Source organism: Elgaria multicarinata, chromosome 10, assembly GCF_023053635.1.
Source record: "Elgaria multicarinata webbii isolate HBS135686 ecotype San Diego chromosome 10, rElgMul1.1.pri, whole genome shotgun sequence".
In the NCBI taxonomy this organism is placed as follows: Eukaryota; Metazoa; Chordata; class Lepidosauria; order Squamata; family Anguidae; genus Elgaria; species Elgaria multicarinata.
Genome location: NC_086180.1, coordinates 35,899,594 through 35,919,085, shown reverse-complemented (window position 1 = coordinate 35,919,085; position 19,492 = coordinate 35,899,594). Strand labels below are relative to the sequence as shown.

Here is a 19,492-nt window from a genome sequence, read left to right as displayed (position 1 = left end):
TGAAATTCATCTGGGTAGGCCTGCTGGAAGAGATCAGTCTTTATGGCTTTCTAAAACTCAGAAAGGCTATTAAATTGATGAATCTCTCCCGGCAGGCCATTCCACAGTCTGGGAGTGGCAAGAGAAAGACCTCTGGGTCGTCTAAAATGCTCATCTGATGATGCTCTATCTAGCATAAGGTTGTGTTTCAAAAAGGGTATGGACAACCTATTTAAAATGCCAAAGACACAAACCTATGCATGTTTATACAGAAGAAAGTCCTGCCTGGGGAACACTGAGAAATGTAGGATTTTTTTCTGTCTAAACATGCACCCAACATGTGACTGACATGTGGGAAGGAGGGAGCTGGAAAGAGAAAAACAACAACCTTCACGGGTGAACAAATGACGTAAGGTCATCCTTGGATAAGAGAGCATGCAAATGTATTGTCATTGCCTCAGGTGTAAAACACATGGTAAGAGGGAAAACAAAACCTGATCTCATGTCCATTTATAGCAAGTGGTTTTGGTTAACAAAACATATTGAAGTCACGTTATGATTTGGAATTCATTAGAGGGACATATAAATGTAAATGTGGTTTTATTTTTTAAAGAATTTTTCTTTTAGTTCCCTTCCTCCTCTCACTTGTGTTTAATTATAATAATGATATGTAATATTTGCAATGCAATTGTTATTTATTACGGTCGCAGACTAGCAAAACCAATACAAAACATGCAAAGGATAGATAAAAAGTGACATAAAAACAAAATATAGCTTGGTGAAGTTCCTTCTCTCAGGAGGATTGCAGCGTTATTTTTCTAATTTGCATTGAGGTCATAAGAAACTTAGAGACCCTTTCAGTAATATGTAATATTTACACCTTAACAGCGAGGAATTAGTTGATTAGGAGGAGGAGTTTGGGGATCTGGCATCATACTAGAAACCTATTGCTTAACATGATTTTAAGCGCAACTATGATACTGGCAATATGTATGTAAGAGTTAATAGGATTTCCTCTTATGGTTGCTGTCAAGGATTGCACTGTGTTCTGTTTAGCAGCTACAAGAAACTCATCAGGTGGTAGATAGTCCTATTTCGCCATGCTGATTTTTCTTGGTTCAGCATATAATTATTGGGTGAGAAGTGTTTGGTGAGAAATTTTAATGAACTCCCAGTTCAACTATTCTGACAAAACTACTGTTATATGGACTTAAGGATTGCTAGAAGAAAATGTGTTTATGTGGAGTCATGGTTCAAGGTCTAAATTTGGCATGACCATGATCATAATCAAGTACAGAATTGGATATTATATGTATCTGATATATATGAGATCTAAATTGAATAATACAAATTTAGATTAAAAAAAATGTTTTTTTTTAATGCATTGTACTTTCACAGTTTATTTCTGAGCCCACTTGTGTCACATTCATTCCTATGCTCCTTGCCACCATAAAAATGTAGAAACCTGCTTTTAACAAATAACATCTAAGATTGTTTCATATTTGAGGCTTCAGAATTTTTGAAACTGTTTTAAATTGGATTATTTATGGATGGAAAAATTCATGGCAATTGTGGCTCATGATAGGATCTTGATGTTTATACATTTGTTTCTGTTTTGATGTGCCTTGCTTTAGGAACACGAAACATAACCATGGTTGAACACTCCAAGTTTCTAAGTGGGGCACCAAAGGGCACAATCCTATGCATGTTAAGATAGAAAAAGTCTATAACTCCCAGCATTCCCTAGCTAGCTATGCTGGATGGGGAATGCTGGGAGTTGTAGGGCTTTTTTCCTGTCTAAATATGCATAGGATTGTGCTCTTATATTTATGTGTATAAACTCAGCAGACAAATAGTGAAGTTGCTCTTCACTATTGTCCCTCTCGCTCTTTGTATATCCACACTATAAATGGGGAACACTCTCAGCTCATCTGGACAGTTCAGCAGTTTGCACTGAAGAGTGCTGAGGATGTATCTCCTTTGCTCTGTGTGTTCTTAGTTCTTCTATCAATATTGCAAATACATGTATTTATGCTTTCACACATAATGCATATTATTTATGCAACTCCAACATAAAAGCTCTTGACACTATAGAGCACCAGATTTGGTGACTGGAACATGGAGACTGAGTATGAATGCCTGTGCAATGAACCTGAATTCATGGGTTCATTGTGCAGGCATTCATCCTCCTCCCCTTCAAATATATTGACTCTGCATAAGACCTGGAAATGTCATATGGAAAAAAGAACTTTTAAAATACAATGAAGCCGTATTCCCCAACGTTTTAAAATGTGGCCGCCTTCTGAACTGCAGTCTTAAACCCAATTACTAGGGACTAAGGCCTAATCTACACCAAGCAGGATATTTCACTATGAAAGCAATATACAAAAGGCAGGAACCACACCAAGTAGGATATAGTGGTATGAAAGTGGTATATGGTATGTGTCAATGGGCCCCAACAGTTGTCAGTGCACTTCAATACTGCTATAAACCAGTAGTATGGCCCCTGCCTTTTATATACCGCTTTCATAGTGCAATATCCTGCTTGGTATAGATTAGGCCTCACTGAACACAGTGGAACTTACTTCTGAGTAAACATGAGTAGGATTGCATTGCAATTCAACTTGTGCCTCCACCCACCTGTGAGATTTTTGTATGAAGGTGAGGTTCTAGGATAATATTAATCTAACACCATAATTAAAAGGAAAGGATTACAACAGGGGATCTTCAACGCCATTCTAAAACCATATACAATAGCTATCATTAGAACAGAGCAGCAGCTCTTCTAAGCTATCTTCTCAAATAAAGTTGAGATAATCAGACAGTAGGGATATGGAGGAAAAGGCTATGGTATTACAGAGCACGTGATATGCATGTGGAAGGTCCTAAGTTCTATCTTCAGCATCTCCAGATAGTACAGGAAAAACTCCTGCCTGAAACTCAGGACAGCAACTGCCAGTCAGTGTTTACAATATTGGCTTATATGGATCAATGATCTGATTCATTGGGCCTGTTCAGACAACACCCTAAGCCATGGTTAGGCCGCTAACCATTTTGCAGCAAATGGTTAATGAGCGCCCCTGTTGAGAAGACACCTTAAACCACGTCTTTAACTATGGTGAATAAGGCAAAAAGCCTTATATGCCAGGGTTAAAGCCAGGGTTTAAAGTGTCTTCTGAACAGAGCCAGTGTGTTTAAACTGTAGTTATGCATGGTTAGGAATGGTTCATATGACAAGCTAAGCCATAATGTTTAGCTCAAAATGCTTAACCACTGTGGCTTAGCGTGTCATCTGAATAGGCTCACTATAAGGCCACCTCCTACGTTCCTATAATCCTATACAGTTGATCGCACAAATACAACGTAGAACAGCAAGTGCCCCCTGCTAAGGATGTTCAGCCCATCCAAGTCTTACCCATTACTGGAACGTCATTCTTTCCTTCAAGTGTTTTCTCACCTCCAGGTAGGGAGAATCTAACCCATAATTTGGGAATCCCTTTTATAAAGGCAAATGCCCCAGCCTTTACTAATATTACCAAAATAAAAATAAAAATTGAGAGGTTAACAGCATAAGACACTTTTTCTTTTGTGGCTACAGGCCCTTCTGGATGCCTGGAAAAGTCAAAGCACACCCTCGCATGTGCCTCATGTGAGTGCCTTGGACAGTAATTGCAATCAAGAAGAGATGAGAATGCAAATGGAAGTTCTCAGACAACAGGTACGAATGGATTGAATGTGAACCTGGGCAATAACTCAGACATTCATTTTTTCCTGAAGGTAAAATCTGAGATTTAAAAAGTTTTTTTTTAATAGGAACATGTTATTGCAGATCCATTTATTTATGTGCTCAAATATCATTATGAATACAGAACCATTACAAATCAAGGTGACATTTTCAGTAGAAACTCTCATTTTTAGATGTGCTAATACTGTTTCTACTAGAGAAGTTAAAGAATAAACAATTTCTAAAACTCTTATACTCAATTCATATAAGAGTTGGTCTAAATTTACCTTTTGTTTTCATACTGCTACTATAGTTACTCAAATCAACTCAGCTATCAAACACCAGTGGTAGGTGTTTGATTATCAAGAAACCATATGTCAATTTTGTGAGACTCTTCCCCATGAAGAGCAAGGCTTTTGTATACTTCAATAAGCTAAGCATACGGATAAATTAAAATTGCATAAGGCATCCCAACCTTGCTCTAAGAAACTCCATTATCTATGGAATGGAAGATTGATTTAATCTCTGTTGCTTTTCTAAATCTCAGGAAAAGATGTATTTTCCCCATTGGGATTATTTTTCTGTAAGAAACCATGCGTTTAGAATTATGTAACTTTCCAGTTAACCTTAAGTTTAAACCCTGTCATTCTGTACACTGTTAAGAGTCAGTTGTTGAAATACAAATGTGTATGATAGGAAGACCCGTGGACTAAAATACTTGTTTCTGTCACGTTTGAAGGGCTGAGCCAGATTTTACTCTCTCATAATGCATGCCACATGCCGAAGGGTAAAGTCTTGAATTCAATTGTACAGTAATGGATTGAACACACAATAAAACAGAGTGTATCATTCCTTCCCCCTTTCCCAAATTCTTCTGAGGGCACTTAAATCTAGGTGTGTGTTGTTGTTTTTAAAAAGTGTCTCCCGTTTTATGAATCCATAGAGACACAATAGAGTTCACACTGCATATTGGAGAACAGAAATGTCCAATTTCATTTTAGAAGGATGTTTATACAATGGCTTCTCTGATTTTCAGAATCATCTTTGTGTGTTAAGCTTGCAATCGTGACAAGGAATGTGAGGATGAGAGAATAGGCAGAAGTGAGAGCAGGGGCACTTGGCTATCTTTTTGTTCATTCTCCTCTCTGGTTCCCCTCTCCTTATGTATGTTTGTATGGGTGGGAGAAGGAATTAAGGCTGTACAATGAAGTGTGGAAAAAAAGTGGAGAGCAGAGTTCTGGTGCTTTAAATCCTTATTTTTATTCTCAAATGAATTCTTCAATGTACTCGTGCTCTACGCATTACGGACAGTGTCCTTCATCAGGAGCTACATATGAAATAAGTAAAACTGCCAATTAGACACACATTAGCTTGGAAATGAAACATAAAACGGTTCAAGGTTGAACGTGTAAAACGAGTATAACTGACAACTAAATACGTAAAACCTTTTAAAAAAGAAACATTAAATAGTTTAAGATTAAACAATGGACAACACCCATATGCAGTAGTAATTCATCCTGATGCAAAAGCTTAGCTGCCATCCAACATTAGAAACAAAACATTTGCCCATTAGCCTGAAATCCCAACAGATTAACTGACCTGAAGAAGAAAAAAGGAAAAGGAGGAGAAAAACTTTGAGCAGTAGTTTTACGGGTCCAAGTTAAATAGTCCAATCAATGATATAAAAAAATGATAAAACTTAATTATAAAAGAAACTCTTAGCTTATATCACTGTTGGAAACACATACTGTAGATCATGAGTACATTGAAGAATTCATTTGAGAATAAAAATAAAGATTTAAAGCACCAGAGCTTTGCTCTCCACTTTTTTCCTCGGTTTGGTGGTGCTTCTTTCCCTCGCTTTTGTACCTGTACCATGAAGTGGTCATAACCGTTCTCCGAGTTCTAAAATAGATGGAAAGCTACCCATAAATATGAAGGGCTTAATTCTTCCCCAGATTGAAAAATCTAGGTCCAAGACCTATTTAAAAATTGTCAGGGAGAGAGGAATAGCTCCTGTTGAAGGGCATTCCAGAAGAATGGAATGCCTTTGATTATGCCCATACTGATTATCCAGGGGGCAATCTACAGGAGAGATTCTGTGTGAAGGGAGAGCAGTTTGAGAGCCTCTGTAACACATGGCATCATTGCCAATATGCAGCCAATCAGCTGCTTCCTTCTTGAAAAGTCGCATTTTCTGAAAGTCCTTTTGCTCCATCCATTTTACTCCCAGGCGATTCCCTTGCAGTATGCCCCATCCCTTCACACTAAATCCTGGGTATTCCTCTGTGAGCTGGCAGTCATGTGGTCAAGGAGTGGGGGCCCTCTCCCTGTCACTCTTTCCCCCCATAGACACTACTGTTGCCAGCAAGAGTAACTAGCCTGCCTTTCCCTTGCCCACTTCCAGCCCAGCTAGAATGGCTTGGGCTGGGGGGTGGCTTTTGTGGGTGGGGAGGAGGGGGAAGAAAGATGCTGCACCTTCAATGGCACATGGGCAGTGTGAGGTGTGGGCAGAGCAGAGTCTATCAAGGCCTGCCCCCCAAAGCTCGGCCTCTTTTACTTCTTGGCTTCCACCCCCCTCTCTTTAACTAGTATGGGATTAGCCAGTTGCCCCCTTTGGAGCAGGGGGGGGGGTTGTGTGAGTAGGAATTTTACCTGCTATGAATCGTAGTGTACAGGTTGTTTGCCTACTCCATACTGGAATTATGATTAGTGGAGGGTGAGTAAATAAGTGGATTAGGTTGGATTGACAGGGGTGTGCAGGAATTTGCACGATATTAAAATAGGGATGGTGAGCCCTTTGGCACCTTTTGGTGATTGGCATATCCGGAGGTCCTGTTCCTCGGGGGCTGAGAGGCTCTCATGTCAGGATACGGTTTGCCTTTGGGGATCCTCCTGTCTCATTTACTTGGAGCTTTGCAGCACTGAGTGGGGATGACGCACCCCCCCCCCCATACACTGAAGTTTAGCTTGAATAAGGGGGCAGGTTTACCCAACCCCTGTGTTCAATGGAGTGGCTCGCCCTTATGGGCAGGCTAGGTGCCTGAAGAAAAGGTCTAATAGATTTCTGCACTTTCACATGCAGATCCAGGGAGGGGTAAAGTTCCCTTATGTACATAAAGAGGCCCTAGTTTATCCCAAACTCTGGTGTCTGTGTCTTTATTCCATGCTTCCTTCTCCACTTGCAATCATAAAAGCAGACTAGCTACTCTCTCTTTCTAAAGCAGTAAATAAGTGTGTGATTTCAAAGGGGAGCAAAATCACTATTGTACATTTATGAAATGGAACAGCAGTGAGAGTAACTAGCCTGTCATTCCATTCATAAATTGAGTGAGAGTAATTAGCCTGCCATTCCTATTCAGACTTTAATGCTGCAGTCAGTAATGCCTGTCTACTTTTGTATTTGCCATGGTGACAGACATTGCAGAGTTTCTGCATTGAATATAGAAATAAATTGTGCCATATAATTCTGCTTCCATATTTAATGTGGGAAAGTACTGAAGACATTCTGGTGTGGACACAACCCTAGACAAGAATACTTAAATGAAGTCTGTAATATTAAGAGTCTTAAAATAAAAGTGTTTCTTGCCAACTGGTCAGAAATGTCTTTAGCTCTTCAAATTGCAGTTTGCTGCAGATTCAAGGCCTGGTGCTTTCTGTTGTGGGCAGAATTCAGAGTTGCCCAACTTTGCCTATAGAGTTCTGAATGCAATATTTGTTAGTCAACTCTGGGATTTTGATCACGGCAAGTGGGATTTCCTGGGAATGTACAGAATGGCTGCATGAGTCATTGGGATAATAACCTGGTGGTGGCCACAGATGCTAGCACTTTATCACTTAAGTTAAAACATCTCCAATGAGTCATTGCTCATGTTGATTTTTAATTGCAGCCTTTCATATATTAGTGGTCAGCGATTGACTTTAAAGAAAATATGTCATCCAATAAAGACTGATTCCTCCCAATGGTGCTGGAAGCTGCAAGGGAACTTCATCTCTTTCCAAAGCCAGATTGCTTTACCCCTATGATCCTTTAAATTATAATGTCAGTGGTGGTGTAGTGTAATTTTTGAAGTGCAGGAACTCATCATGGCAGTCCCCATAGCCATGCCCCCAAAGAGAGTCAAAAAATGCAGGGAGCAGTGTTGACCCATATTCACAAACCAGTCCTAGCAGTTTTCATCTCCCCCACAGTCAAAGTTAATTGGCCATTCAAGAGTGAGCAAGCCATCACAAAATACTTTTCACTGTAACAGAGTTACAGTGTTAGCTCACTGAGTGTTAGCTCACAACAATATATTGAGCTTTTCTACATGAGGCTGTCAATCAGCTTTTAATTTGCTGTATCTAGTTTCAGTTTGTTGCAGAATTGAGAGCCAAGCGCTAAACGAAGAGCATTTCCTTTCCTGCTTCTCTGCTACATAACTTCTAGCAGAATAGCACATATACACAAGAGGAACTTGTGCGTTCTTTCGCTTTCACAATTAAATGCTGCATTTCCCATGCTCTAAGAAAACCCTTGCCGAAAGTGCTAGTTAGACATAAAAGTGAAATTGGAGGGTCATGTCGAAGTCTAAAGAACCCATAAACAACTGTGAGTGGGGAAGGAAAAATACATGAAAATGCACTGTGTACAAAAGGCCATTGTTGCTGGGAAAACCCATTATCCCCTCTGCCACTGTGAGGATTGCAGCTAAGTCATATGGAACAGGGACACTTGATGGATGGCAGATGATGTCAGCATCTCTGCTAATCAAAAGTACCTGGCATTTCAACCTTGTGAGTCTTGGCTCCTCTAAAAGACTGTATATGGGGGCATCACCCTCATGGCTTAAATGTATCTTTTGACAGGAGAAAATGTGTGAGCCTGAGAGAACATGTCCTCTGAGGTGAATTTTCACCCCTACTTTAGGCCCGAGGCAGAAGAGAAGCAAGCAACAGACTTAACTTTGTTGCAAGTGTGAACCCGCAGTTGACTGAGGGTTCTCACTTGCACATTACTGCCCTTTCTAAACATGTATGAGCAACATCAGGTCTGATCCAAATTGTGGAATTTGGAGGAGGTTTAAACAATCATTCAACTATTCTGTAGAGTTGCTGCTGTTCAGAGAATGACTCCGACCCTCTCCTTCTGCCTGGGCAGGATCTACACTGCTTTATAATGGTTTATAACAGTAGTGACAACTGTTTAGGCCCAGGACACACTATATATACAGTTTTCAAAACATTTTCAAAGTGTTATATCCTGCTTGGTGTGCCTGTTTGCATGTGAGGTTTCTGCTTTACTAATATATGGAATGATTGTTCAAACTATATCAGCCATGCTCAGCCACGAGTTGTGCTATGTAGATAGGTGGAGTTGGGCCTGCTAGCAGCAGATGGATGATAGGATGTCAGGTGGAGAGATTACCTCTATCACATCTCCCATTGCCATGACTACAATGCGAATGGATCAAGGGAGGGTCCTCCAAGTCTGCGCTTCACCCTCCTTGATGGCCAGACAACATGATCAGGAAGGATAATCACCTTCTCACTAGCATGCTTCAGTGATCCATCATTGGCAGGGAAACCATGATGGAACTGCAAGAACATGCTGGCTGGGGATGCTGGGATTTGTAGGACTTTATTCTATGCTCTAAGTTTGTAATCCTATATGCACCTTACTTACTTTTTAGTAAACATGCATATAAGTAAATTTTTAAGAGGAAAATGACATCATGAAATCAGAAACCTCTGTAATTCTGTGTTTATTAATTCTAAAATCCCCAATAGGTAGAAATGATACAGTCATATTAAATCCTTCCTCTGAACATTAAAAATTGTCTTTTTGGTAGTTGCATTTTTGTTCCACCAGAGGGAGGAAGAAATAACACTGAAGTAATTTCAGAAATTTCATACCTTGTGGTGAGATTTCCCTATAAAGCATTTTTTTCATGTAAACTCACCTTTGAAATAGATCACTTTGCCTATTTTGTGCTTCTTATTAAGTACAGTTTGGAAAGTGCACATGCCTCTACAATATAAAAACTAAATAATTCTAATTGTAGGTTCAAATTTATGAAGAAGACTTTAAAAAAGAAAGATCTGATAGAGAAAGACTTAATGCTGAGAAAGAAGCACTGCAGCGAATTAATGAGAGATCACGGTCCCAGTTGGACAAACTAAATTCTCAGGTATGTGTCCAAACAAAAGTACTATTGCCAAAACATGTGCATTTTATTCTTATCCTTACTTTCTCACTTTCCATGCAACTCAAGACTTTCTGGCTTCCGTTAATTGACACAGGGTTGCATATGAGGTCACCACCTGGGATGAAATCATTCTTAAGTAATGTTGGTGGTGGAATGAGGAATAATTTGATTCCCCCCCCACAAGAAGCAAATGGAATAACTTGGGACTAATGCAGTGGCTCTTCAAATATTTTGTAAAGAGCATTAAATCTCTTCTTTGTAGATTCCATATTATTCCAAAGGAACAGATGACTCCAGGAAACTATATATGGGACCATGGAATGATTATAGGTTTATTGACCATAGAGTCCAATTCTGTGAGCTAACATAGGTTACCCTGTACCTAAAGCACCCCTGACAGATGCCTCTTCACCTCTTTTCTAAAAAAATACCCCACTGATAAAGGTGGCCCCATGGTCTCACAAGTAGGGATGTCTGGATTTTGTGAAATCCATCCTGTGTGTGTTTCGTGGATTGTGCAGTGTCATTTGTTCCGGCACCCATTCACAGATGGATTCATTTCCTCCCCTGTTATGTGGAAGAATATGTAAATAATTCCATAATAAAGTTTGCAGAAATTTACATAATTTATTTTAGTACATAACATTTAGCGTATTGTTCCCTCATTCCACTCAACTTTCCCCTGGATATATTTTCCAGCATGGCAAAGGTTTCAGGAGAAACTTGCATATTTCCCTGTGAATAAATTAGTGCAAATTTTAGCAAAGTTATAAAAGTCCACAGACTCTGTGGGAGGCTGATCCACAGTGGTTTCTTTAGGTCAGATTCTTAGGCATCCAACTAAGTTTAGTCTGTCTTGAATTTCTCCAGCTTCCCTGCTCATAAGGCAGCTGATGCTATTGCTGCACTGCTCTTAAAGTTTAGGATGTTTTCCATCAAATGCGGAAGAGGCTGGTGACTGGTGCTTCACACCTTGGATGGCTCCCTTAGTGTTTTAACTGGTTCTGACTGGAACTCGGAGCAGATTCACTGCCCCACTGACTTCAGAGTCACCAGCCTCGCTTGATGAAATGTCCAGCATAACCTAATCAAACTCCTCATTTGGTCCAGTACAACCTTCTGTACCTTAGTGCTCTTCAGTTGTATTGGTCTGCATTAACCCTGATGACTGGGGTATGATGGGACTTGTTGTCCGACACATCTGGACAACACCAGGTTAGGGAAGGACTTCGGATTGTTAATGGACATGTGAAAACTTATATGCCTTGTCATGAGTGTGGGCTTTCGATTTAACAAGCAAGAAAAGTAGCCCCGTCAGAATGATCTAAACAATTCCCCCCATCGGCATTGTTGATTTTGGATCACAAACAATCTCATCAGATGGATTTGTAACAAACTAAGCCAAACAAGCTACCACTAGAGGGCATACGAGATCCTGCTTTCAGCAACTGTGCAATTCCTCCCTTACTACTTTTACAATAACTTTCGTGTTACTGTCTTACCACTGGATGCATGCCTCTCTCTTCCTGGTACAGTCACCAGTCATTCTGACATGCATAAAGAAACCCACAGCTGTAGATGTGCATGCTGATAGCCACCCTCTGACATTACTCTTCAAGGCAGCCTGAAAATAATTTAAATAAAATAAATATATAAATAAAATGCATATGTGGCAACTATTATAAAGGCAGGCCAGTAAGGCTCTCTCTCTCTCTCTCTCTTTCTCTCTCTCCAACTTTTGAATGGGTGTACAAGTTAATCCAGTGCTATTGTTTTAGAAACTGAAGCAAGATGGCGCAGTATTTAATTTATTATTCCTCCATATTTGCATGACTTGGTTCTTTATCATTGTAAAGCATTCAGTTCTATAAGCTTGCATCATGAGAGTGACTTTCTCCCCCCACACTCAGATTAAAGACTGCCAGGATGAAAAAGAACTACTTCAGAAGCAAGTAAAGCAACAGGTATGAGTACTCTTACTTCTTGTAGCAGGTCAAAACTAACTCAGATTTTCCTCAATTTGTGTTCATTACAACCGAATAGAAATGCTTTGCTTTTTAAATTAAGTATTTGCTTATTCATGATAGCTATTATTTATTTACTGGATTAAAAAAATAAAACACATTAAAATACACTAAAACAAAACAATTATGGAATAAAAACAAAATCCAAACCCACAGGCCCCCATCAGCAGGGGTGGGATGCTGACACTGTACGATTTCCCCAAGGCTGGGGAAATCGTGTATTTTTACCCTCCACTCTAATGGCGGTTGCCGCCATTAGAGTGGAAGGGGGAAATATGCAATTTCCCTAGCCTTGGGGAAATCACATGTTTCTCCCCCCATCCCCCGTACCAATCTGGGCTTAAAGGCCTTCTTAAGCTTGTATTAAGAGGGTCTTTAAGGTCCCGATTGGTGTGGGGCATGGGGAACAACAAAGCAGACTTTCCAGGGCCTATTGAAAGTGACACTAGTGTGGCCAAGGGAATTGTACACTTTCCTGAAGTCCCAGAAAGTGCTGAAGGCCTCCAAAAAGCACTCAGCAAAGGCTCACGTGGCCCGGAAAGCATTCAGCAAAGCCCCGCCCGAGCGCTCAGCAAAGGCTTGTGCAGCCCGGCTCGGTGAGCTGACAGGGCAGGGCCCCGCAAGTTCTCCAAAGCTTACACACACACATTAAAAATACAATATAGACATTAAAATACAATGTAAAATGCACATAGCAGAGATGAAATGATAAAATAAAAAACAAGTCTTAAAACTTTAAAAAGCCCAAACCATAGTGTTTATAAAGGCCCCAGCAGCTGGCAGCCTCTTAAAATGCCTAAGGGGGAAAAACACTCTATAGAGTAAGCACCAAGGGAGCCTCTCTTGCGGGGGGCAGGGGGGGGCATTCTGTAACTTGGGTGCTAGCCCTGAAAAAGCACTTTCCTTGGTAGCCACCCACTGGATTTTACTTGCCAGGAGCCCTCAGAGAAGACCTTCTGATAAGGCCTCTCTGAGGAATCATGGGAATAACAAAATGGTGGCTGCCACCCTCTAGGAGTCGTTACAGGCACTGTCATGTCAGGGTTGTTTTGCCCCCCACTGGAAATCCTCCAAACGACTCTATCAACTTCACACCCTGTAGATGGGGTGGCAATTCCAGGGAGCCGTTTCTGTCCATTGTGAAGTTAAGCCAACAGCTGCCGCTTGCTAGCAATGAGACTGGATCTTGGTGCAACTTCACCATGAAACTTTACAATTCTAAACCAGCATGCAAAAAAGGAAAATGGCTGCTGTGTGGCCAATGCCAAGTCATACTTCCAAATCCAGAATGAAGACACTACAGGATTTCTAGCTGTCAAAGGAAAAGTTTTCAGTGCCCCCATGATGACACAGTTCACATGTAACAGCTATTCCTGAGTTGTTTAACACAGGAATTGCTGTGGCTAAGCAGGAGCAAGCTCATTGCTTCCACTTTCAGTGAACAACCCAAGAATACCATGTTCCTGGATTGTTATTGTGACCTTTGAAGCCAGGAACACTGGGTTGTTTAGAGTTGTTTGTATCTTTAATGTTGTTTTTGTTTTTGTTTTTGTATAGGCCCAAGCACTTACAGAAAAACATGCCTTCCCACATCAGTTATTTGTTCCTCCTTGTCTTAGCTGCGGGAACTGTGGATTATTTCACCCTTACCCTGAACCTCAAATAATATTGCCCTCCTATGGCATTAGCAGAAAGCCACAACAGCAGCAGCCTCCAGTAAGTTACAATTCCTATCAGCTTTCATTCTTCAATGCAGAAATGCTCAGAAACCATCCTTTCACAACTGGGAATGTCATATTCTGCAAGTGTACTATGAATCAAAATAATGTAGAAACATGAAACTGGTGAAACCTCAACAGCCTTATTTCCTAGTTCCACATTTCATGTTTAGATCTCATCTAATTCCTTTCACTTTCTTCTTCTGTGATTTCTTTTTAAAAATATTGTTTTATGATGGACATATTCACTGCATTTTGCAAATGATTCACATCTCCTGCACAGTAATAAAAATGCCCCTTTCCTCTTAGGCCATCCTATGATATTTACTCAGAAGTAAGTCCCATTTAGTTCAGGTCCCAGGTAGATAGGTACAGCATTTCAGTCTCCATGTATTTTAGGGCACAATTCGATGCGTTGAGCCCTATGAGTAACCAAACGTGGCTGAAGTATCCGATGTCTGTATCCGATGTCGTGCTGGGCTGAAGGCAGCCCGACAGGAGAAGTGATGGAGGCGATCTTTGCCCCTTTGTGTTCCGATCATTGCATGTTTCACTAGATGAGCTTTTCACTATTGATGGCACTTCAGAGGGGGAGAGGCTGGAAGAGGCTCAGGATAGCTCATATCCTAGCCTCTCTGATCTCCTCCCCTTCCTGCCCACTGGGACACCCCTTTCCCCCTCTCCAAGGTCGATTTTCTAACTTAGGAGGCCAGCCGGTGCAGTTCTTTCAATTCCGGCTGTGAGGAAGTGGGAGTGGGAGTCAGTTCACCATCTTCCCCTTCTGAGGTTGGAGTGCTGTCTGCGTCCTTGGTGTGGGGAATCCCCACTATCCTATAGCATTCAGGGCCATAAGATCACTTCCTTAATATTTAATTTTACCCATCTACGGGAGTGCATCTGCAGAATGGGAAGAACAGTACTTTATGAATATGTGGATTCACACTCCGAAGGCCATACACACAACTATGCAGAGGCCACCAGTGAGGGAGGAAGCAGCAGCCAGGCACCTCTCCACCGTGCCTGGGTCCAGCTCCAGCTGAGAGCCCCCTCCCTCCTGCTACCAACTGTCTCTGCAGAGGCCACCAGTGAGGGAGGAAGCAGCAGCCAGGCACCTCTCCACTGTGCCTGGGTCCAGCTCCAGCTGAGAGCCCCCTCCCTCCTGCTGTCAACTGTAACTGCAGAACTTTCCAACTAAGATTGTAGTGCCTGAATTTGCTTTCCTTTCCCCCCCTCCTCCTCCTCCCTCCCAATCCCCTTTCCTTTTGTGTCATGTCTTTTAGATTGTAAGCCTGTGGGCAGGGACTGTCAAGAAATACTTTTGTAAGCCGCCATGAGAGCCTTTTTTGGCTGAATGGCGGCATAAAAACCCTTAAATAAATAAATAAATAAATAAATAAACTATGTGGGAAGATGGTTGGGCAGATTCTTCCGCTCCACCACAGTGTAGAAAGCATTGTGGCAGCTTTTCTTCACTGTAGTGGCAATTGCATCCTTGGCAGAGGTGAGAGAGTGAGAAAAGGGAGCAGGAAGAGGAAAACCTGGATTCACTCAATGCAAGAGCTGGTCCATCGCCTTTCCTGCCCATCTAGCTAAAAATAGTTAAATCAGAGGATGGACAGGCTATAAAAGCCTTCATCCACCTTTCACCCTGCCTGGCTCTGCACAACTCTCCCCCATTTTAAATAAATGGTAAAGAGCAACATATTTTTGCTTAAATATAATAAGGAAAGAACCATGGATAAATACATATTTTATTTCAGTATTTCTCCCTTTGTCTTTATGTTTTCTTAAAAGAGCATGAAAAAAAGAGAGGTTCTCACTAAAGTTTGAATCTGAGGCCCAATTAATTTTGGCATCTATCCTAGAGCTTTCAGCATCTGGGTTTCTAGCTGTGCAACAATGCATCCTGAGGGTTTATAAATTTTGCCTTCTTTTAGAAGAGCACTAGAAGGGTGGAGTCCTTTGCTGATTGGTGGCTTTGAACTCTATTCTGGAGTTCTTTGCAATTGTTTTCTTATGCAAGCATAACTGCTCCAACATTTATTTCTTTATAATTCCCCAAGCAATTTGTCATCAAACGTGAAAGGTGTTAGAATGGAGTGAGTGTATAGGCTTAGCGTATGGAATACGGTACAGTTACTTCATTATATTTTGACTCTGTGCCTTTTTTGTTTTTGCAAATCACATTTACTGTTTACTCAGTCATCCAAGAAATTTTTTGTTTAGTCTGATTGTGAATCACGTCTCTTCGTCCTTTGGAATACTTTCAAGATTATACATATAAAACGATGTGACTGTCTTCTAGTAGGTTATTTGTACATTACTGTTTGGATCTCTGAACATTCAGAAATTTGCAGTTGGCTATGGCATAATATTTTATTAGGGGCTATTTTGCACACTCAGAGAGCAATCCTATGGTCCCTAGACAGCATCTGGGAGACAGGATATTTTGGATTCCTGGATCCAAGAGAGGAGAAAGTGCTCTTACCTCAAACCCAGGAGTCCTAGCTTCCTACCCACGCTCCCTCACAGTTGGCACAGGGAGATCTGTGCTGGCTGCTTGTATGAGCTTGCAAATGCAAGCTCGTCAAGGGGTGAAAGGGGGCTTGCTGGGGGTGGAGACCAGAGGAGACTGAGGATTCAGGTATATGAGCTATGCTCAACCATTCCCACCCCAGCCTCATTTGCTCCCAGTCCCCAAGGTACTCCCAAATGCCCATCTAGCTAAAATGCACAGTGGAAGACACGACACACCTCTCATTCTGCACTGGATTCTTACAACCCTCTGAGATCAGAGGCTTACAAGTACCCAGGGTGGATTGAATAAAATCGCACCCTTAATCAGATATTTTGCTAGGTGGATATTTAAAATGAAAAAGATAAAATGTGGATATACTATAATTGGAGTCAGGCTGCTGGTCTAGCTATTGGCCCTGTGCTGTATGCTAACTGGAAATGGTTATCTAGGATCAAAGACAACATTTTTTCCCCATCCCAGTTTTTGGCATCCTTTTTAAATGCTGATGCTTGAACCTGAAACCTTTATTCAAGGGCAATCTAGCCAAGTTAAGTACATTAAGGACCCGTCTATTTCAAAGGCGGGGGGGTGGGGGGTGGGAACTCATGCCTAACTTTCCCACTGAAATAAACGGGCATTTAAAGTGCTGGCACAAGTCTGTTTATCTGAAGGTAACCTGCCACACAATTCAATGGTTTGCTCTGCAGTTTTTCTGCCAATTTGTAAATACTAATGTAAACATCAAAAAAGAGGGGATAGATTTGTCCCCATTTCTCTCCTGGCAAAACCACCTCAATAAACATGATGCCCGTATTGCCAGGGGTTTGCTTGAGAGCCAGTAGATGCTCCCTGATTCTTTCATAAGAACATAAGAAGTGCCACGTTGGGTCAGACTGAGGGTCCATCTAGTCCAGCACTCTGCTCACACAGTGGCTAAACAGCTGTCGACCAGGGACTAACAAAGCAGGACATGGTGCAACAGCACCCTCCTACCCATGTTTCCCAGCAACTGCCGCACACAGACATACTGCCTCGAATACTGGAGGTAGCCCATAGCCAGCAGGGCTAGTAGCCATTGAGAGCCTTCTCCTCCAGGAATTTATCCAACCCTCTTTTAAAGCCATCCAAATTGGTGGCCATCACTACACCTTGTGGTACCAGTCTTCCTACCAACAAGCCTTCATGGACCTTAGGAGGAGCAGACAAAAAACAGGTCTTCTCCGTTACCAGGGGTTGGCCATAGCTCCATGGCAGAGCTTGTGCTTTTCATGACCCCTCTCTGAAACTGTGGATAGCTCCTACCAGTCAGTAGACTAAAGCAGATGGACCAATGGTTAGACTCAAACCTCTTCATCTTGTCATATGTACCACTCTGCCGCCAAGATCATCTGACTCCTCTGCCAAGATGCTTGTTCATGCTTTGGTGATTTCTCAGCTGGACTATTGTAACTTTCTTCTGCCTGGCCTTCCTTCTTCTCACATCAGTTTGTTGGTTTCTATTCACCACTCTGCTGCTAAGATCATCTTCTTGGCTCATCGCTCTGATCATGTTACTCCACTTCTGAAATCTCTTCATTGGCTTCCAATTCACTCCAGAATCCAATATAAACTTCTCCTGTTGACCTTCAAAGCTTTTCACAGTCTAGCTCCTGCCTATCTCTCCTCTCTCATCTCACACTATTGCCCCGCTCGTGCTCTCCGCTCCTCTGATGCCATGCTTCTCGCCTGCCCAAGGGCCTCTACTTCCCTTGCTCGGCTTCGTCCTTTTTCTTCTGCTGCCCCTTACGCCTGGAACGCTTTTCCAGAACACTTGAGAACTACAAACTCAATCACAGCTTTTAAAACTCAGCTAAAAACTTTTCTTTTCCCTATAGCTTTTAAATATTGAGTTTGTTCTGACCCCATACTGTCAGCTTCACCCTACCCGGTGCCTGTTTACACTTCCCTGTGCCTGTTTGCATTCTCGTTCCCTCCTTATTGTTTACTACAACTTTATTAGAATGTAAGCCTATGCGGCAGGGTCTTGCTATTTACTGTGTAATCTGTACAGCACCATGTACATTGATGGTGCTATATAAATAAATAAATAAATAAATAAATAATAATAATAATAATAATAATGGTGTTGTGTGAAGGTGCTTTAAAGCACTGGACATAGAAGCTGTTGTGAAAAGATACACTGCTAGAATGCAAGTGGCTCAGTACACAATTATCCATAGCAGCACAGGTATCCAAAAGGATAGATTTCACCTGATATGGAGCAAATTAGGCCAATTAGTGACCCATTCTATACAAGGAACCACTACACAGAGTAATTTCAAATGTCCCCCACAGTATAGTCATAATAAGTGGACTGGCCTTACAGTCACAGTGCAAACGGCTGCAGAACACTCTGGGTTTACAACAGCTTTTCTGCAAAGGAAAGAGAATCTCTGGCCAAGCACAGCTTCCAAGCATGTCTAAATAATTTATTATGTATTTATTTATTGATTGTATTTTTATAGCAAATCAATGCATATGCCATTGTCACGTATGACATAGGTGTCATGATTTTTCCCCACATAGAAGGCATACAGGAAGGATTGGGATGTAATGCTAGATCATAGTTTAGTGCACATCTGGGCAATCCATATCTCTTTTTCCTGTGTCTTGCTGAGTGCTCTGGTTGCCCTCCCCATGAATTTCAACACACATACCACCATTGATGATTTTGCTGCCAGATCTTAGGAAAAAAAATACTGTTAATTTAAATAGTGGTTTGTCTGGACAAGCCATCACCAAACCAGAGTTTCTGCTCCTGGTTTATTTGAATAAACTGTAGTTAAAACTAACCACAGTTGTGAGTTCAGATGAAATGACAAATTTCTGTTAGTTAAAAACAGATGCAGATACTTCTAATCTCCTTGTTGTGTCTGCAGCAGAGGGGAAAGGAAAGAAGGCTTGGTTTATTGTTACATTCTAAACTACAGTTTAGTGTTAAAGGGCTTCATCCCACATACCTGTTTCCCTCAAATATTCCCATAGCGTAAAGCTGTTGTTGTTGTTGTTGTTGTTGTTGTTGTTAGCTAAATCACACCCCAGGCGGCAGTGCTCCTAAGATCCTTTGCAGACCAGGAGAGGGTTTAAGGGGGAGAAATGTAAAAAAAAATCATTAAAAATCAACGGATGACCCAATCTGATTCAAATTTGGTATGCTTAAAGCCCTCCTTAATATCTATTACTGTGCCAATTTTGATGTCTTTATCTTTAAAACTTACACAGATGTAAGCATTTGTTTAATTTGTACTTTAAACATACCAAATCATCCTCCTGCGCCCCCAGTGGCCACTCGGAGAACAACA

The 19,492-nt window shown here is 41.3% G+C and overlaps 1 protein-coding gene across 1 annotated transcript in view; it reads left to right on the top strand.

The window, feature by feature from the left end:
- TNIP3 (TNFAIP3 interacting protein 3) overlaps positions 1–19,492 on the top strand; it is a 52,747-nt gene that overhangs the window by 15,173 nt on the left and 18,082 nt on the right. The window contains exons 6-9 of the mRNA XM_063136106.1: positions 3,578–3,697; positions 9,748–9,873; positions 11,802–11,855; positions 13,473–13,631. Coding sequence (XP_062992176.1) covers positions 3,578–3,697; positions 9,748–9,873; positions 11,802–11,855; positions 13,473–13,631 — 459 coding nt within the window. The remainder of the gene's footprint in view (positions 1–3,577; positions 3,698–9,747; positions 9,874–11,801; positions 11,856–13,472; positions 13,632–19,492) is intronic.